At 37.1% G+C, this 17175-nt stretch overlaps 1 protein-coding gene across 4 annotated transcripts in view; it reads right to left on the bottom strand.

Moving 5' to 3' along the window:
- Nucleotides 1-225: 225 nt before the first annotated feature.
- The window catches only part of LOC127662780 (stonin-2-like), a 55635-nt gene continuing 38685 nt past the window's right edge, over nt 226-17175 (bottom strand). For all 4 annotated transcript variants that reach the window (XM_052154112.1, XM_052154113.1, XM_052154114.1 and 1 more), the window contains 3 exons: nt 13662-15530; nt 10165-10367; nt 226-2452 (listed from right to left, as the gene is read on the bottom strand). In XM_052154112.1, the coding sequence (XP_052010072.1) occupies nt 2375-2452; nt 10165-10367; nt 13662-15530 (2150 nt within the window). In that variant the 3' untranslated portion in view covers nt 226-2374. The remainder of the gene's footprint in view (nt 2453-10164; nt 10368-13661; nt 15531-17175) is intronic.

Below are 17175 nucleotides of genomic sequence, written 5' to 3'. Positions count from 1 at the left end.
ATTTGCCATTATCACTTTGTAATAATGTCTGTTAAAAAAAATAATAATAAATATGGCAAATATACTGTATGGCAAAATCATTATATAAACATATCAAACCTTTTCTCTAAAAATTCTGCCAACTGTTTTGCAAGTTAAGAAAACTGCATAACATTAACAAAATCGACAATTCATTTCTTACAAGATATGGGGAGAAACACTGAAAGGAATAGCCAGACTTTTCTGTGTTACATACTTTATTGTATGCATCCTGTCCAGTTCTTTAAATGAGTGAGATGAAGGTGCACAGAGTGACTGAGGTTAGTGGAATTACAGCTATGGAGTAGACAATCAATAAACAAAAAAATAATACACAAAAAAGTAAACATATTTTTAGTTTTTGCAATATTTCAATCTAATGATCACGATATTAAACCATTTAGTTAAACTTGTTTTTTGCTTAAAGTGAAAAAAAAAAAAAAAAGTCAAACTAATAAGAACATAAGAAATTGAAGGCTCTAGCAATTTATTTCTATGCCAAATGTCAAGTATTATAAATGAGGGTCAGTACTGACAGATGCATTGAAAACATTGCAGTCTTTTTTATAATCTTGCCGATATACTCAACGTGTCAATCTACTTTTAAACATGATTCATAATCAGCAGAAATTCAACCACATTTTTTTTTAACATTCTGTGCTTTCAGTGTAACATTATTGAGATCAGACTCAAACTCTAAACATCATGAGGCGTTCAAAAAGCAAATGATATTAGGTATTTCTGTTGATGCTTTAGAGGACAACATTTAGTCATAATTATTAAAAAAAAAAAACCATTCTTGATTAGGACTGCACTGTAATGATTGAAGAAAACAAACACATGAATTGAAAATGCTACAAATATAATGGACAAATATTGTTTGGGAAGTGTTATTTAATGTCTATTACATGTAGTAGAAAAAACACATATATCATAAAACTGAATTGTACAAAACATTTTCAAAGGACACAAAGCACAGAGACATAAATACAGCAGTTTTGCTAGTTTAACACAATGATTAAGCCCTCTATAACTATAATAACTATATATATATATATATATATATATATATATATATATATATATATATATATATATATATATATATAAAACAATAATTGACACTAACCAAAAGAAAATATTTGGAGCAACTTAAATGGATAGTTCACTCAAAATGAAACATTCTGTCATAATTTACCCACTCTTATGTTGTTCCAAATCTGTATGCCTTTCTTTCTTTTGTGGAACACAAGAGGGGATGTTAGGCAGATTATTAGTCTCAGTCACCAAACAAAGTTTTTGATTTCCATACAATCTTTGTTGTGGAAAAAAAGCAATGAAAGTGAATGGTGACTGAGGCTGTCAGTCTTGCATTTAGCCTACAGTAACATCTCCTTCTGCATTCAATGAGAGAAAGTCATGATGGTAAATGTACTATCCCTTTAAATGTTAAACAGATTCAGAGTGTTAAACTCATCAAGATGTGCAAAGTGCAGGCTATATTATTTAATGATTTATTTCCCTCACAGAAACCTCCACCTATGTTCGGAGCAAAATCCTTTAATCTTTAAGAGATTATCGGAGCAGCTACTAACAAATGGGCCTCATTTGCAAGTATTCAAATCGGAATTTAATGCAAATGTTATAGATGTGCTGCTCTAATGAATACAAATGGCAGCAAATTAAATTAAAATAAATCAGACTCCTAACAAACCCAAATCTAAGGTATACATTTTGCATTAGCGGTACCTTTTGCAGTAATACTAACATTCATGGTTTATGTTGAAATTAGAGACCAAAATGTCATTTACTTATTTTTGTCTATGTAAAATAAAACAAGCTCTGAAATGAGTTATTTAAGGAGTCCCTCGTTATCCTCTGAACAAAGTTAAATAAGCCAAAATATACAGACATTTTTTTTACAATCCTGTGAGATCTACATTTAAAACAACACATGACAGCTGCAATGCTATAGGCAAATATTTAAGGATTTTATCCCCCAAAGATTGTAAAATAAAAGCTTTGATAAGAACCTCCTAAATTTAAAATTAGCTGCAATAGTAAATCACATTCTTCACATATCAGGACATACAATGCATTTAGACATCTGGAACATTCATGTTGTGTTTCATGCAGTATTTATTTCTTTTTTGAATATCATTCCTACTGTATATATGCTTCAATTTCATTTCAATACTACACCAAATCTTAGCAAAAAAAAAAACACAAAAAAAGGCCAAATGGGAATGAAATGTGAACAAAATATCTACTTGAGTTGAGAGCTGAACTTTCTCCCACTCAACAAAGTGCAACCCTTAAACCTCCCTCTTTTCCTGGGTAAAAAAAAGGCTCTTCCTCACTGTTGACAGCACTCTCCTGGCTGCTTGTCCTGGGGGCTTTCCATCATGCTTTCATTCTTTACCTCTACTGCAACCTACAGACAAGAGAAGCAACTTCAAGTGAGTAGTTGTAGTAGCAGCTATTTGTCACAAGAGGACAGTCGCTTCTAACAAAAGGAGCCAATGTAAACAGAACAATTTTCTGTAATCTCAGGTGTCACATGTTTCCACAGGCTCATATCAATACCAAATTTAATCAAATCACCTTATTGTCACACTACTATGTACACAAGTGCAACAGTAGGTGAAAGTCTTGTGTGCAGTTCCGAGCAACATAGCAGTCATGACAGTGACGAGACATATACCAATATACAATAAACAACATATTTACGCAACACAATACTAATATACAATGTACAGTAAACAATACACACAATATAAAATACACATACAATACAAATAAAAAATAATAGTATATACAAATATATATATGCATTAGTTATATTGTGGAGAATATACTTGACAGTCCAGTGATGGAATAAGATGAAGATTAATAAAGTGCAGTGCTGGTGTATATTGATACTGAGAGATCAAGTGTTCAAAAGTCTGATTGCTTGGGGGAAGAAGCGGTCACAAAGTCAGCTGGTGCGGGTCCTGATGCTGCGATACCGCCTGCCTGATGGTAGCAGTGAGAACAGCCCATGACTCGGGTGGCTGGAGTCTCTGATGATCCTCCGAGCTTTTTTCACACGCTGCCTGTTATATATGTCCTGGAGGGAGGGAAGCTCACCTCCGATGATGTTTCTGGCAGTTCGCACCACCCTTTGCAAGTCTTTGCGGTTGTGGGCGGTGCTATTGCCATACCAGGCGGTGATGCAGCCAATCAGGATGCTCTCTACAGTACTGGTGTAGAACCGTGTGAGGATGTGGTGGTTCATTCCAAACTTCCTCAGCCGTCTCAGGAAGACGCGCTGGTGAGCCTTCTTCACAACGGCCTCAGTGTGGACGGACCATGTGAGTTCCTCAGTGATGTGGACACCGAGGAACTCGAAGCTGCTGACTCTCTCCACTGGTGCTCCATTAATGGTGATGGGGCTGTGTTCTCTGTCTTTCCTCCTGAAGTCCACTACAAGCTCCTTGGTTTTACTGACGTTGAGGGAGAGGTTGTGCTCCTGACACAAGCGTGTCAGAGTGTGCCCCTCCTCTCTGTAGGCTGTTTCATCATTATCAGTGATCAGACCTACCACCGTCGTATCATCAGCAAACTTAATGATGGCATTGGAACTGTGTGTTGCCACACAGTCATGTGTGTATAGGGAATACAGGAGTGGGCTGAGAACACAGCCCTGCGGGGCTCCAGTGTTGAGGGTCAGTGATGAGGAGATGTTGCTGCCCATTCTAACCACCTGACGTCTGCCTGACAGGAAGTCCAGGATCCAGCTGCACAGCGAGCTGTTTAAGCCCAGAGCCCGGAGTTTCTCATCAAGCTTGGAGGGGACTATGGTGTTGAATGCTGAGCTGTAGTTTACAAACAGCATTCTCACATATGTGTTCCTTTTTTCCAGGTGCGAGAGAGCAGTGTGTATTGTAGATGCAATGGCATCATAGTGGAGTGGTTGTTGCGGTAGGCAAACTGCAATGGGTCCAAAGAGGTGGAATACAATCTGTCCACTGCGTCCACTGTTCTTCCCCAAAGCTATGGTGCATTTATCATATACAGCAAGATTCTTCTTCAGCAAGATTTGCTGTCATTCCTATTCAGAGGTTACAAACAGAGTTTTACATCTTGTTCCTGCCTCCCTGCTGTTGTTGCACACCTCTGCTTCATGATGAATCACTCCCTGTGGCTGCTGAACAGTAATGGGAACAGCTGTTTGTAGAAAACAGCTCCAGCCACCTTAATGACATGTTTGGAATGCAGTGGGGAAAATGTCTATGGCAGCAGACACAGCAGGTTGCTTGCAGTCTCAGGGTACATAAGCAGGCTCGGACCAGGCCCGAAGGGCACACAAATAACCCTGATATAACCAAATATAATTATGCTTCTTTTCAAATAGTGATGCCGGGTCACAGTGGTTGAGTAATTCAGTCGATTAATGAGGTTGACTAGTTCATCTAGATGTTTTTTTTTTCTATTTGATTTAGCATAGTATTATACAATCTATTACATGAATATAATCTGATGCAAAATATTTTTATTTTGAGAAATGTTTGTTTTTACTCACCACACTTTTGACATGACATGTAAGTGTAATGAAACTGAAAACTGTAGTTTTTATATATACACATATAAATGACTTTACATACTATAGTATATTTTAGCTTATTAAAATGCTAAAAACTTCAAAATTCTATTAACATGAATTGTAAATATAATAATGATACCAGTGGTCACTGTTTGAAATTTCAAGTGAGCTACACATTTTTATCAAAATATATGAGTTTTTAAAAACACAATTTAAGACTTTAAGACCTTTTTCATAACCTGATCGAATAAAATTAATACTGTATCCCCATCCCAAAACAAACCCACACAATCGCAAAATAAATCATGTATCGCAGACTCATACTTAAACAGTTAAATTAAACTTCCTCAAAACATATATAAATGAATGAGCCTGGCATTTCTTGTTTCCATGTTTCCTGTTCTTTCCAACAAAACTCATATACTCATAATTACTGCTTCAGAAGTGGAAAGCAGGATAATTCCGATAGCACATGAAGTTCTTAATATTTCCTTCCAGTGATGGGGAGGGCCAGACAGAGACTACAAGAGTCCAATAAAATTGAATTAAATTCCAAATGCAGTTTATGGTGCAACCAAAATATATATATTTATAAAAAAAAAAAGATTTGATTCATAGCATGGACATTTTAACTTTAAAGGCTGAAATACGCCGTGAACTTTTATTTTTGAAATGCATGCCCTTCACTGCTTCCAGCTGCTCATTCAAACAGATAAGGGAAATAAAACATGCACTCCTACAATGATCTACAATGTATTACAATATAAACAATTAAAAGTAAACATTGTCATATTTCATCAACACTATATCGTCATCATCAACAGTTGATCATAAATGATAGCTTGTCATATATATCCGATATGGCCTAATGATTGCAAACTGTTCTACAACAGCTGAAAAAACTCACAAGCCCCCGCGTGCTTGGAGAAAATACAACAGTGCCGCGTTTTCACTTTGAAGGATGCAGCGCATGCACTTATATAATAAATCCTATTCTTTTGAAGTTTAATAATCACATTAGGTCATATCACGATTCCTGTCTTTCCACCTCAAAATGTAATGCTGGAATGCACATGAATGACCACTCAAGTTATAATTAAGACTGGGAAACCCGGAAATAATAAACTTTCACCACGGTGGAGAAGACTACAGTTTCTGTTTTGCATGACAGGTCTTGTTCATTTTTCTAAACACAGCTAATTGTTAATGCTTGCCGTTTTGGTCATATTCATTTGTGTACATCAATCTGCCACAACATTTAAACCACCTGCCTAATATTGTATAGGTACCAGTGACGTGCGGTGATGTCTTAAAGAGGCTAGGCACTGAGTTATGAAAGCCAGATTACCTGATTTATTGTTTAAGCAAATAATACGTAATAACAGTGAAAGTTACGCACAAGTGTGGCATATCAAGAAATGTACAAATCAGGATGTATATCGTGTACTCTCTCTCTCTCTCTCTCTCTCTCTCTCTCTCTCTCACGCATGCACACACATTTTGTTAATATATCTTCATTAGATATTATTATACAAAATTCAGTAGTCAAAACACAGAACATATAACAGAACATAAGTTGTTTATTTTTTACAACATTATGTGCTTATTTTTGTATGTGCAATTTCATCTTTATAACAGAAGATACAATACAACAATCTTCAATATACAGTACATCTTCAAATGTGTAACAGATTGTCACCTTAAAAACAGTCATTGCGTGGTGGTGGTGGTGGTGCAGGTTATATTCAGCTTCTTTTGCTTGTCAAGTGCAAGGTCAATCCGAGATTTTTCCAAAGGTTTTCTGTGTAATTTGACACTGGATGTGAGCTGACGACTTTTCATGCTTGGTTAAAGCTGTGGGCAGGTTGTTCAAATCACAATATCCCGCTGAAGTCCAAACAGTCTGACTGGTTGAAAAACGCAGGCAGGGATAGCAGTACAGCCGCTGATTGTTAGCACAGCCACATAGCCAATCTTTTCTTACATACCAATCAGTTTGAAATGATCGGATAATTTTTGGGCCCTTTTGCTGTACTAGTCAATCTAAGGCTGGCGTAGACCTCCCTCTTGCAATTAACTCATATTTGGAATTAAAATCGAGTTTGGAAAAATTTCTTAATTCCGTGATTACGGCCGGTGCTGTCATTTTGATTTTGAAAATGGCGGGGATTAGGCATGTACGCTAGCTGTGGTGTAATGACGTTAGCTACGCAAATGTCCAGGAATATCTCGATTTTAATTGGTCCATGTCTGATACGTAACGGAGATGATTACGGGCATAACATATTTACGTCAAAAGGCACAGCAGATTTGTGCTTTTTGCCGTACATGTTAAAGAATACAGGATCGAAGTGCGCATGCGCAACATGGGTTTTCCGCGTGTCGTCTGCAATGAATGGACCGTAAAAGCACTGCTTATTCTACCATTTGTTTTTAGTTGATTATGCGTAACTGCTACATTTGTCATCATAACGTCTAAACAATTGGAATAATACACATATTGCATATATAAATCAGAAGAATAAAAAGTAAAAATACAAATACAAGTTTATTATTTAATAAACATTTTATTTTTGAATTTTGGCAGGGTAGGCAGTGCCTAGTTTGCCTACCCAGACCGCACGTCAGTGATAGGTACCCCTCGTGCTGCCAAAAGAGCACCAACCCCGTATCTCAGAATAGAATTCTGAGATGTTATTCTTCTCACCACAATTGTACAGAGCAGTGTATATATACAATATATATATACATATATATATGTACCGGTACAGTGTTGTGAGGGTTCCTTTTAAAATGTATTCCACTACAGATTACAAAATACATGCTGTAAAATGTAACTTGTAACATATTTCGTTAGATTACTCAAGGTCAGTAATGTATTCTAAATACTTTGGATTACTTCTTCAGCACTGGTAGATTTTTTCACTTGTTTTGACTATAAAAACTCTTCCAGTACAGTAAGACAAAATACACATGTTAAAAATACATTCTCTGAAAAACCTAAATATCTTATGCAGTGTTGTTTCTAAAACAAGATTAATCTAACTGATCTTGTTTATTTTATATGATTTTTACAGTAAAACAATACAAACATTATTTATTTATAGTCATTTAAAAATATGATTTATGCCCTAATATCAAAGGTTTTACTAGAATTTCTTATGATCCAACATGAATTTTCTTGATATAAAATATGATCGTGCCTGGTAACATGTGCATGTAAATGGCTAGAAATAGCAATTTGGCTTAGTGTAAAGCTGACAATTTACACAAGGTTTATTTCTATTTCTTGTGCTCCAAATTTCAAACTTACTTCAAATTTACTTCTCTGTCTGCTCGTATGAATGGTACACATCATAAAGTTTCACTGCTGCTCAAATGCACTTTGGATCGCATCATTTAGAAGTATAAATGTTTTCCATCTGAAAGGACTATATATTTAATGAAACAATTGACAATAAAATGCAAAGTAATCTCTTCAGTAATCAAAATAATTTTGAACGTAACTGTATTCTAATTACCAATTATTTAAATTGTGACTGTAGTGGAATACAGATACTTATATTTTAATTATGTAATCCGTTACATGTATTCCGTTACTCCACCAATCCTCTATATGTGTATGGTTCATTGATCCGGGCTTTGCATTGGTTTCACTAAACACCTGCATTAATGCTGCAGGAGCCTTGTTGTTAAATTACATTTTTAGTGTTTGTTGAATTTCAAATATTTCATAATGTATGATACCCCTCTAAATGTGTATAGATATATACAGTAATTTCACATTCAATTGTTATATGTTTGCTGTATAAATGCACCATTTCTACTATTAACAAGTATTTACATTGAGTTCGCATTGATACGTAGAACAAGCGCTAAAATTAGATACCATCAGTTCAGTGAGCATCACCAGTGACTTACTTTGGCATCACAATCTATATTTCCATCCAAGTTGCAAATTTAATTTATGCAGAAAAACCATATTATCTCAAAAACAATGTGCGAATAAAGATGTGTTTCCATCAAAGAGTGTTCAAAAGGATGAAATCGTCACTTCCATTGAAATTGTAGCCACTGTGAGAGATTTATGAATAAAATACAGGCGGTTTAGAAAACACTGTAAAGAACTTTGTCTCAAGTTTGGAAGCGACAGCACATCACACACTTCTGGGTGCCCTATATATGTGTGTTCATCCATCCTTATGACTAAACCGTGCGGATCTAGAAGATATTTTTCAAAAGTGTCAATATACCTCCTCTTTTGTAAAGTTCAAGTTTGTTTTTGACTTATTTTCTCTGCAAACTCTTTGTAGGTTTTGGATTTTCTAGACACCGGTATTTCAGGATGACCAGAGCAACATTTCAGATGCGATGATTGGTCAGCCGGTTAGTCCAGCAATGAACTAGTTTTTCAGTCACATGACCTTCTTTTTATTCCTAACAAATTCTCAAGGAGTTTATTCAGTAAATCAGTGCTGGACCTCTCTGAAGTGTTTGGATCTAGGATCGGGCAAAAAATATAGATTTTCTACTTAATCTTCATTTGTACGATCCCAATTTAAATTCCTAAAATGCCAAGATCGCTCTTTCTTTATATCTGTAATCCCCAACAATCATACAGTATGTGCATAAATACTTCCCTTATGCTACAAAAAAATTTGTGATTTTTTGAATATCACTCACCAGTGTTTGAGCGGTGTAGTGGTGAAGCAATGCAGCACAGAGATCTTTTCACTGGGTGCTGAGAGTAAAAACCTGAACACTTTCTATGTAATAAGAGTCCAAAGACAATAATGATGTCTCTTTTAACATCCTTTTTGTTCTCTACAGTCAGTTATTTATCAAAACAACAAAAGCAACATTTAATTCTAATCACACATAGCATGAATGCGGCAAAGAAGCCATTCGACCAAACAAACACTACTGTCAAATTCCCCGCCACAGGTCTTAAAGAGATGGTACTGTTTTAGCACTTGTTCTACATATCTAAGTAAATACTGGTAAATAGTACAAATTAGGCATGTAAACAACAAACATGTTACTGTATACTATATATAAAATATAATATATGGTGTGTCAAGACATCATATTTATTGATGTAATACGTGGACTATATATAAAAAAAAATCTACAATGTGCTAAAATGTTGGGGGGCCTGGGTAGCTCAGTGAGTACAAATGCTGACTATCACCACTGGAGTTCGCAAATTCGAATCTCAGGGCATGCTGAGAGAACACAACACCATTTTCCTCACTTTTGGTGCCTCCAGCTGGACATTTCACTTGAAAACTGCAGCCAAACGTGTTATACAGCATGTACATTTTTTATTGCAAAAATGTTGTCATGTTCATGTAAATTTAATTAGATCAGGTTGATTATTCCACACGACTTGTCGATCTTGCAAATATGTCATTTTGTACATCCCTATTTTCAAAAGTGTAATTTTGAAGGGTTTTGGTCATTGTATTTTTCAGTGTGTAATTATACAGGGCCACAACAGATTGTATAAACATAGCTTTGAGTACTGTGTTAACATGCACATACACACACACCCGGCATACCTGATAGGAGTAATGTGATTTGTAGGTGATCCATTTCTTCAAGTCAGTTCTGTCCCCTACAGACAAAGAGCGCACAGTTGCTTTGGATGCAGAGGCAGAGGGCATATCAAACTCCACCTCCACCTGGCATTGAAACTTAGGAGGCACCTCCCAATCTGAGCCCAGCTCCAAACGACAGAAGAAGGTATGAGGATGTCCCAGCCCTAGAGAAAAGACCATCCAGAACATTATTAAATGTAAGGTATGCAATATTAATGTGAATAATTAATTCATGCAAATTACTAGACTATTTTTTTAATTAGTCTTCCCCTCCAACTGAAACATTAGATCTGAACTGAACTGTTTAGACGTGTATTAATAGGTGGCATAGAACTGGCTTCAGTTCCCCTTAAAGCTGATGTTTTTATTTACTGTAAAATACTTTCTCTTTTCCCAGTTTAATGTGTAAAGGGGAGTGTCTGGGAAACTAAACATTAGTTTGAGTCTGCTAACAGTGGTGCAGAAATGATACAATGCAGTTTTAAAAATAATTTCAGAATAGTGTGAATGACTGAAGACGTAATGCAACATACTATAAAATACTTTAAGCAAATTATAATCATAACAATTAAGAAAAAAAAAAAAAAGCTAAACAATTCAACATTAAATATACACATTTTGGTTAAAAGAGAAAAAGAACAAAAAGCTAATTTTACTGAGCTGTAAAGCTCAGGAGATATCAGACACTGAGCCTGTGAACTAACAGATAATGACAGCCAGAGCTCTGTCTAACCAATCAGACTCATGAAGGGGGAGGGGATCCCTGCTGATGTACTATTGAAAAGCATAAAGAACTGGCCATTGACAGCAACCTACCAGCAGAGGCCACATGAAACCTACTGCTATGACACCAGAAAATCAACAAACAGGATAAAAGATTATTTTCACACCACTTAAAAGGCAGGGCTTATTTTCTGCACTGCATTGTGATTTGTTAAAATGTGAGGATTACTTCAACAACACCAAAAAACATCCATTTGTACTCACTGTAAAACTCTCTAATGTACTACCCATACTAATCATGGCAATAGAGGGAAAGCACAAAAAGACTAGCAATATTTTAAAATAATAATAATTACATTATTGCAGAACCTTTCAATTCGAGCAATAGTAAAATCCTAATACAGTGACAATAGAGTGATTTAAAGGAATATTCCTCATTTAATATAAGTTAAGCTCAATTGACAGCATTTGTGGCATAATGGTAATTTCTTTTGCACAAATCTGACTTACAGTAAGATACTAACAATGGAAGTGAATGGGGCCAATCCATAAACATTACAATACTCACTGTTTCGTATAGCCACATGACATAAACAATATTTGTGTTAACATGATTTTAGTGATAAAATCTCTTCCTTTTCTGTTCATTTTTCAACTTGGTTACCATGCGATGTAATAGCAGCAAACTTTAAACAAACTGTAAAAATTAAAATGTAAACAACTCTACAGCTCAAATAATACATGAGTTTTGAAAGAAGAATGAATTTAAGTGCTTTTATAAAATTATTAGCTTCACATTTCTGCCTTTAAAACCTAAAAATAAATTGACCCTTTCACTGTAACATCGATTTTTGCTTATTTTTTTTTTTAAAACAAGTCGAAAATTAATTTGTGTGGTAATCAACACTATGCCAAAAATGCAGTCAACTGAATTAAACTTGTATTGAACCCAGAATATTCCTTTAATTTCCAAGTCAGGGGTGACAAATAACAGCTCTGCTCTTGCATAGAAGATTTTGTAAGTAATGGTAAAGAAACAGGTCGATATTACTTGATAGTAGGGATGTTAATTATTAATCAATAATTGATTAATGATTTGATCAATTAAGCTTATAGTTTGTTGATTAATTTCAGGGCAAATGCATTCAGTATCCATGCCAGCAGACATTGATAAGCCGGTCTATACAGTCATCCGCCGCTAGAGGCCGCTAGCATGTAATGTTTTGTCTACGTCACAGAAGTAAAAGGGCCCAGATGACCATGAAGCATGCTCAATGTAATCTGTGTTTGAGCGTTTCTCTATAAATTAACATTATGCTTTCTGCTTACACCGTGATAGTGTATTAAAGTACAACATGACAAGAAACACTTTTGATCTGCTGGCCTCCTTTTTTCCATCTTAACCTACAAGCATCAGTGACTGCAGGGAAAGCAGATTCAGCTGACATCTCACCAGCACACATAAGATGTTATGCAAGAAATTATTTTACATTTTGAACATGAGTGGAGATTTATGGTAAAAAAAAAAACTTAAATATTGATCTGTTTCTCACCCACACCTATAATGCTTCTGAAGGTATGGAATAAACCACTGGATTCTTATGGATTACATTTATCTGGCAAGTATGTAATTTTTGGAGCTTCAAAGGTCTGGTCACTTGCATTGTAAGGACCAACAGAGCTGAGATATGTTTTCTAAAAGTCTTCGTTCTGCAGAAGAAAGTCATACATATGACATGAGGGTGAGTAAATGATGTGAGCAGCAAAAACTAGGAAAGATACATTTTCCTATATCACATTCCATCACATCTCATATAAAGATCTGAATGTAGGTGGCGCTCTAATGCATTTCAGCCCTCACAGCTTCCACAGACATTCAGATTTATTTTCAGTTCATGCACCTTCCTCATTGTTTCATTGAATATCTTAGCCTCTGAGTGGACTAAAGATTAATCTAGCTCAATCTAGTGTCATTAGAATGATGAGATCCTCCCCTTTGCAATGATATATAGCATTTTATCATCAATAGGCGTTTTGTTTAGCATCCTTTTCCTGCTGGATGGCATATTTTTGTCTGGACATCTAAGATATAACTTTGGATTACTCAGCCAAGCAAGATCACAGACATGTAAAAATGGCTGTATATTTTTGTTTTTAGAAAACTGCCAAAGGTAAAATTGTTTGGCTACTTGGGGCTTACATCAGCAATTGGCACATAAACGAGGTGTGTGTATTTGACCTCTTACAGAAATTACATTTCAGTTTATAGTGTATAGTCACACTCCTGACAATGAGAGCTTTCATCCGACAAATGGCTTGTCTATTTAAGTGCTATGTGAAAGACTTTTATATTCAAATTTCTTCCTCATAATCTCTAGGGGGCACTAATTTGCAACAGATGTTTTCAGGCCTTATTTTCTCATTTTATGTAAGATAAATGTAAAAGTGATGGTATTCTCTAAAAAGGTCTGATTCTAAGCTTTCAAATGATACCTCATATGCCTGGCAAATATCAGGGAACTTAACCACATTTTTAATCAGAAATCTAGCAAACCTGAAATGCTCTCTGCTTATCATTTTGCAAGTTTGTGTTTGCTGACATGTCTTTTGAGAGCAGGGTTTTGGAGAGAGGGCATTTGGATAAAAGTCACCAAATTCCTGCTTAATTCCTGCTGTCACACCATTTGACAAAGACACAAATGCTTCAAATTCATACAAAAGCAATTGTGTCGCACCTGTGTTCTTATCTGGCAGCCGACTAATCCTCCACACGACAGACTTAAAGGCCTGTTCATATTTCGCAGTGCCGAGCGTAACCCTCATGGATGGTTCTGACCCTGACACGCTGGCTGAACCAAAGCTGGCTCCTTTATTGAAGCGAGCCTTAATGGACTTCTCACCCGTCACACTCTCGCGCCTAAAGTTCTTCGCCCAAATTTCAGGTATGGGGTAACGGATTGCAACATTCTCACATGGTATCAACGTCAAAGGATCCCGATTGGATGTGAAACCTGTTGACATCAACAGCCAGGACTGCACCTCCACTTCCGCGCCCTTGACGCTAGCGACTGTTCTCAGAGTGAAGGGAAGTGTTTTTTCTGCGAACGTTGTGCGAAAACGTAGCAGTTCAAAGCGGCGACCAATCGGTGGGCTAAAAGTAATGGCTCCGGACTCTGCAAATTCTGAGTGATCTGCACACTCATGCAGTCGACAGTCGCGTAGGCGAATCCAACGTGACGTTGTGTTGGGAATTATGTCATGCCGAGAAACCACTTCTTTACCTTTGACTTGGACATCATTGAGGCCAATACTGCAAGGTGGAGAGGCTTTCAAGAAGGCTAGCATGTTTACTCGGGTCAAAACCAACTGCTCCAAGATACGACAGTCCCCCTTGGAGAGAATTCCAAAGAAGTTATCTCTCACCTCCACATAGATCTCCTCCTCTGTGTAAGTTGTAGGCCAGCTGAGGCCTTCTTTATCTACAGAGAGACCCACAAGGGTCTCCTGCAGGGCATGACAAAAGCTTGAGAAGTCCTGGTAGTTTGTGGTCCCAAGCTTTACAACTTGCTCTTTCACAGGCATATGAACTACCGTAACCTTGGGCTGGATCTTCCTCTTCTCTTTGTAAATCACATGGTCAATACTGACAGTATGTACACGGCCATTCTCATCGTAGTTCTGGAGTTTGGGTTCAGATATCTCATGCTGGGAGTTCAGCTGGAACTCTTTGAAGGGCTTGTCAAGCCCTTTTTCATAAAAGAGCTGCAGCTGGCCACTGTTTGTCAACCTTACAAAAATTGGTCCCCAGTGACGTGAGGACATGATATTCTTCTTCTCAGGGATGCGTAGCAGCATAGGCCACCCTTCCAGAGGAGTCATGTGATCTGGTTCATAGGCAGATTTATCAGAATCTTCTGCATCCACAGAATCGTCTGGTAGGGTAGGACTACCACCACGGTCAGGGTCAGAGATGTGTATTTTCCTGAGCTGATCCAGACCATCTTCAGGCAAGCCTGATGGGACAGTTTCATTTCCACTCCCAGAGTCCTTCTTTGCTGAAAAAAGAACTATAGATTCCCTTTTGATGTCAGCATCTTGATACCCAAAGAACGGTGAACTGACCGTTAAATCAGGTGTCTCTGGGCACAGGCCAACGTTTTGAGATGTTTTCACCTCTGTTTTGTCAAAGTAGGCACTAAAAGGGTTAATAGGGGATGGCTGAAGGTTGGAGAATTCAACATCCAGGAATGGGTTCTTCTTGTTGTAAGGGACGCTGTTGTTCAGTGTGCTTTCGAATGCAAAAATGGAACTGGTGCCATCTGGGGTCAAGTCCAGGATGTGTCTCTCGGTCACCTGGTTGCAAAAGGAAGAGGCAATGAGGTTGCTGTTGGCATCCTGAAGTGGAGAATTTTTCAAGTTGTCTAGTTTTATTTTAGAAGGCCTCCCTGGAGGCTGGAAAACATTGTCTGCATCATCATCAAAAGTAACCCAGCTAGCAAAGCGGTTGGAGGAGACATTCGATTGGCTGTTAGTGTGTTGATTGTTGGTTGTCCAGCTGTAAGAATCCATGTTCATTTCTTCATCCTCTTGGCACACAGAGGAATCTATCAAAGACAAAATAAAGTCAGGGTTTTATCAATATTTTCAGAAGAAATTACAAATCTGAGCTCTCCTACATTCACTTTCATTAAAGAAGTACTTCCTCTGTGAAATTATCAGCAAGGCAGAGTGTTATTCTGTTTAGAGATTCTGTAGATGTAATCTTATAAACAAAAGAATGATAGACCTCCTTGGTCTTCTCAGTGTCTTGTGAGTTTATTTATATATAAAATAATTTTAATGGGAGTCACAATGGTTGGACTATGGTGCTGAACAAATTAAGAAATGGTTGAAAGACATTCAACCACATTTCGTAGGTATACATAATGTAAATATGCAATCTTCCCATGTCTTAAAATAAGAGATTAATGCATTAATTAAAATATACACACATTGTCTAACAAGAAGAGGTGTGACCACATCGATGTACATTTTTCAGTCTGAAAGTTATGTAATATTTGCACTTGGACAGATAGGATCTAGTTTTAGGAACAATAGGAGAGCTGACTAATCGGTTTCCTTTTAGTCACTGGTCAACAAAAGACAGTGGCTACATATTTTCTAAGTAAAAATACACTTATCATTTCAAAGGAACACCTTTATCAGCACACAAAAAATGCACTTCACTACTATTGAGTTGTAATTCACACTTGTAGTATTTCTGAATGTGCCTAAGACTGATATAAGCAAAAATTTGAATAATCGCATAATCATATTTAATTATTTAATTAATCCTTTTGCTCTCAAGGTAGTTTGAAACCAAGCTGAAACTCTTGCTTGTTCCAGCTCTCTTCAGCCAAATTAGAGAGACAGTCCTTACCTGTTGCTAGGCACCAGCATTCCCAACCTCAGACCTACTTTCACTACCAATACAACAAAGCGCTCAGTGAATTGTCTGCCTAACATTCTGAAAACTGTCATGACTGTGCTATTGCCTTGAGAGCATACATATGAACACTGGACTTTGACACATACATTGGCAGTAAACATAACATGTACATTGATTTTTTTTTATTATAATTATTATTTAACATCAAGTGTTTAGGTTTAATGGAAAAGTATAGGCCTATATTTTAACTATTTCTACATTTTACCACGTTTAATTCCCCTTTTGCCTTCAATAATGGTCCTGTGGCATGACTAATTTTCTACAAATATTCCATGTTGTCTCTCAAGTAGTATGAGCTTATAAACTGCATGCTTATAAAGGAATTAGCAAACTAGGGGGCTTTCACACTAGCACTTTTGGTGCGCACCCCGGTTCGAATGACGTCAGAGTTCGGTTCGTTTGGATGATGTGAACGCTGTCTTCCGAACTCGGGTGCGCACCCGCGAACCGTACTCGAGTCCGCTTAAAAAGGTGGTCTGGGGTACGGTTCATGTGAACTCCAGTACGGTTCGCTGCTGATATGAACGCAATCGAACCAAACCGCGGAAATGAACCGCTATTGATGACGTATAATGTGGTCGTCAGTCTCACACGCGTCACTTTCAAAATGAGCGGATAGGGTTTACTTTCGTGCGTGCGTGCGTGTGTGTGTATACCCTTACCTTGACGAAAAGCGGGATTGACGCACACGCACTGCAAGCAGAGAGATGATTTCTGCCTTCGCAAAAATTGTCTTGGGCGGACAGCCCGCTGTCTTTTGA

This window comes from Xyrauchen texanus, chromosome 22 (assembly GCF_025860055.1).
Source record: "Xyrauchen texanus isolate HMW12.3.18 chromosome 22, RBS_HiC_50CHRs, whole genome shotgun sequence".
Taxonomy (NCBI): domain Eukaryota; kingdom Metazoa; phylum Chordata; class Actinopteri; order Cypriniformes; family Catostomidae; genus Xyrauchen; species Xyrauchen texanus.
This window is presented reverse-complemented; position numbering and strand designations above follow the sequence as displayed.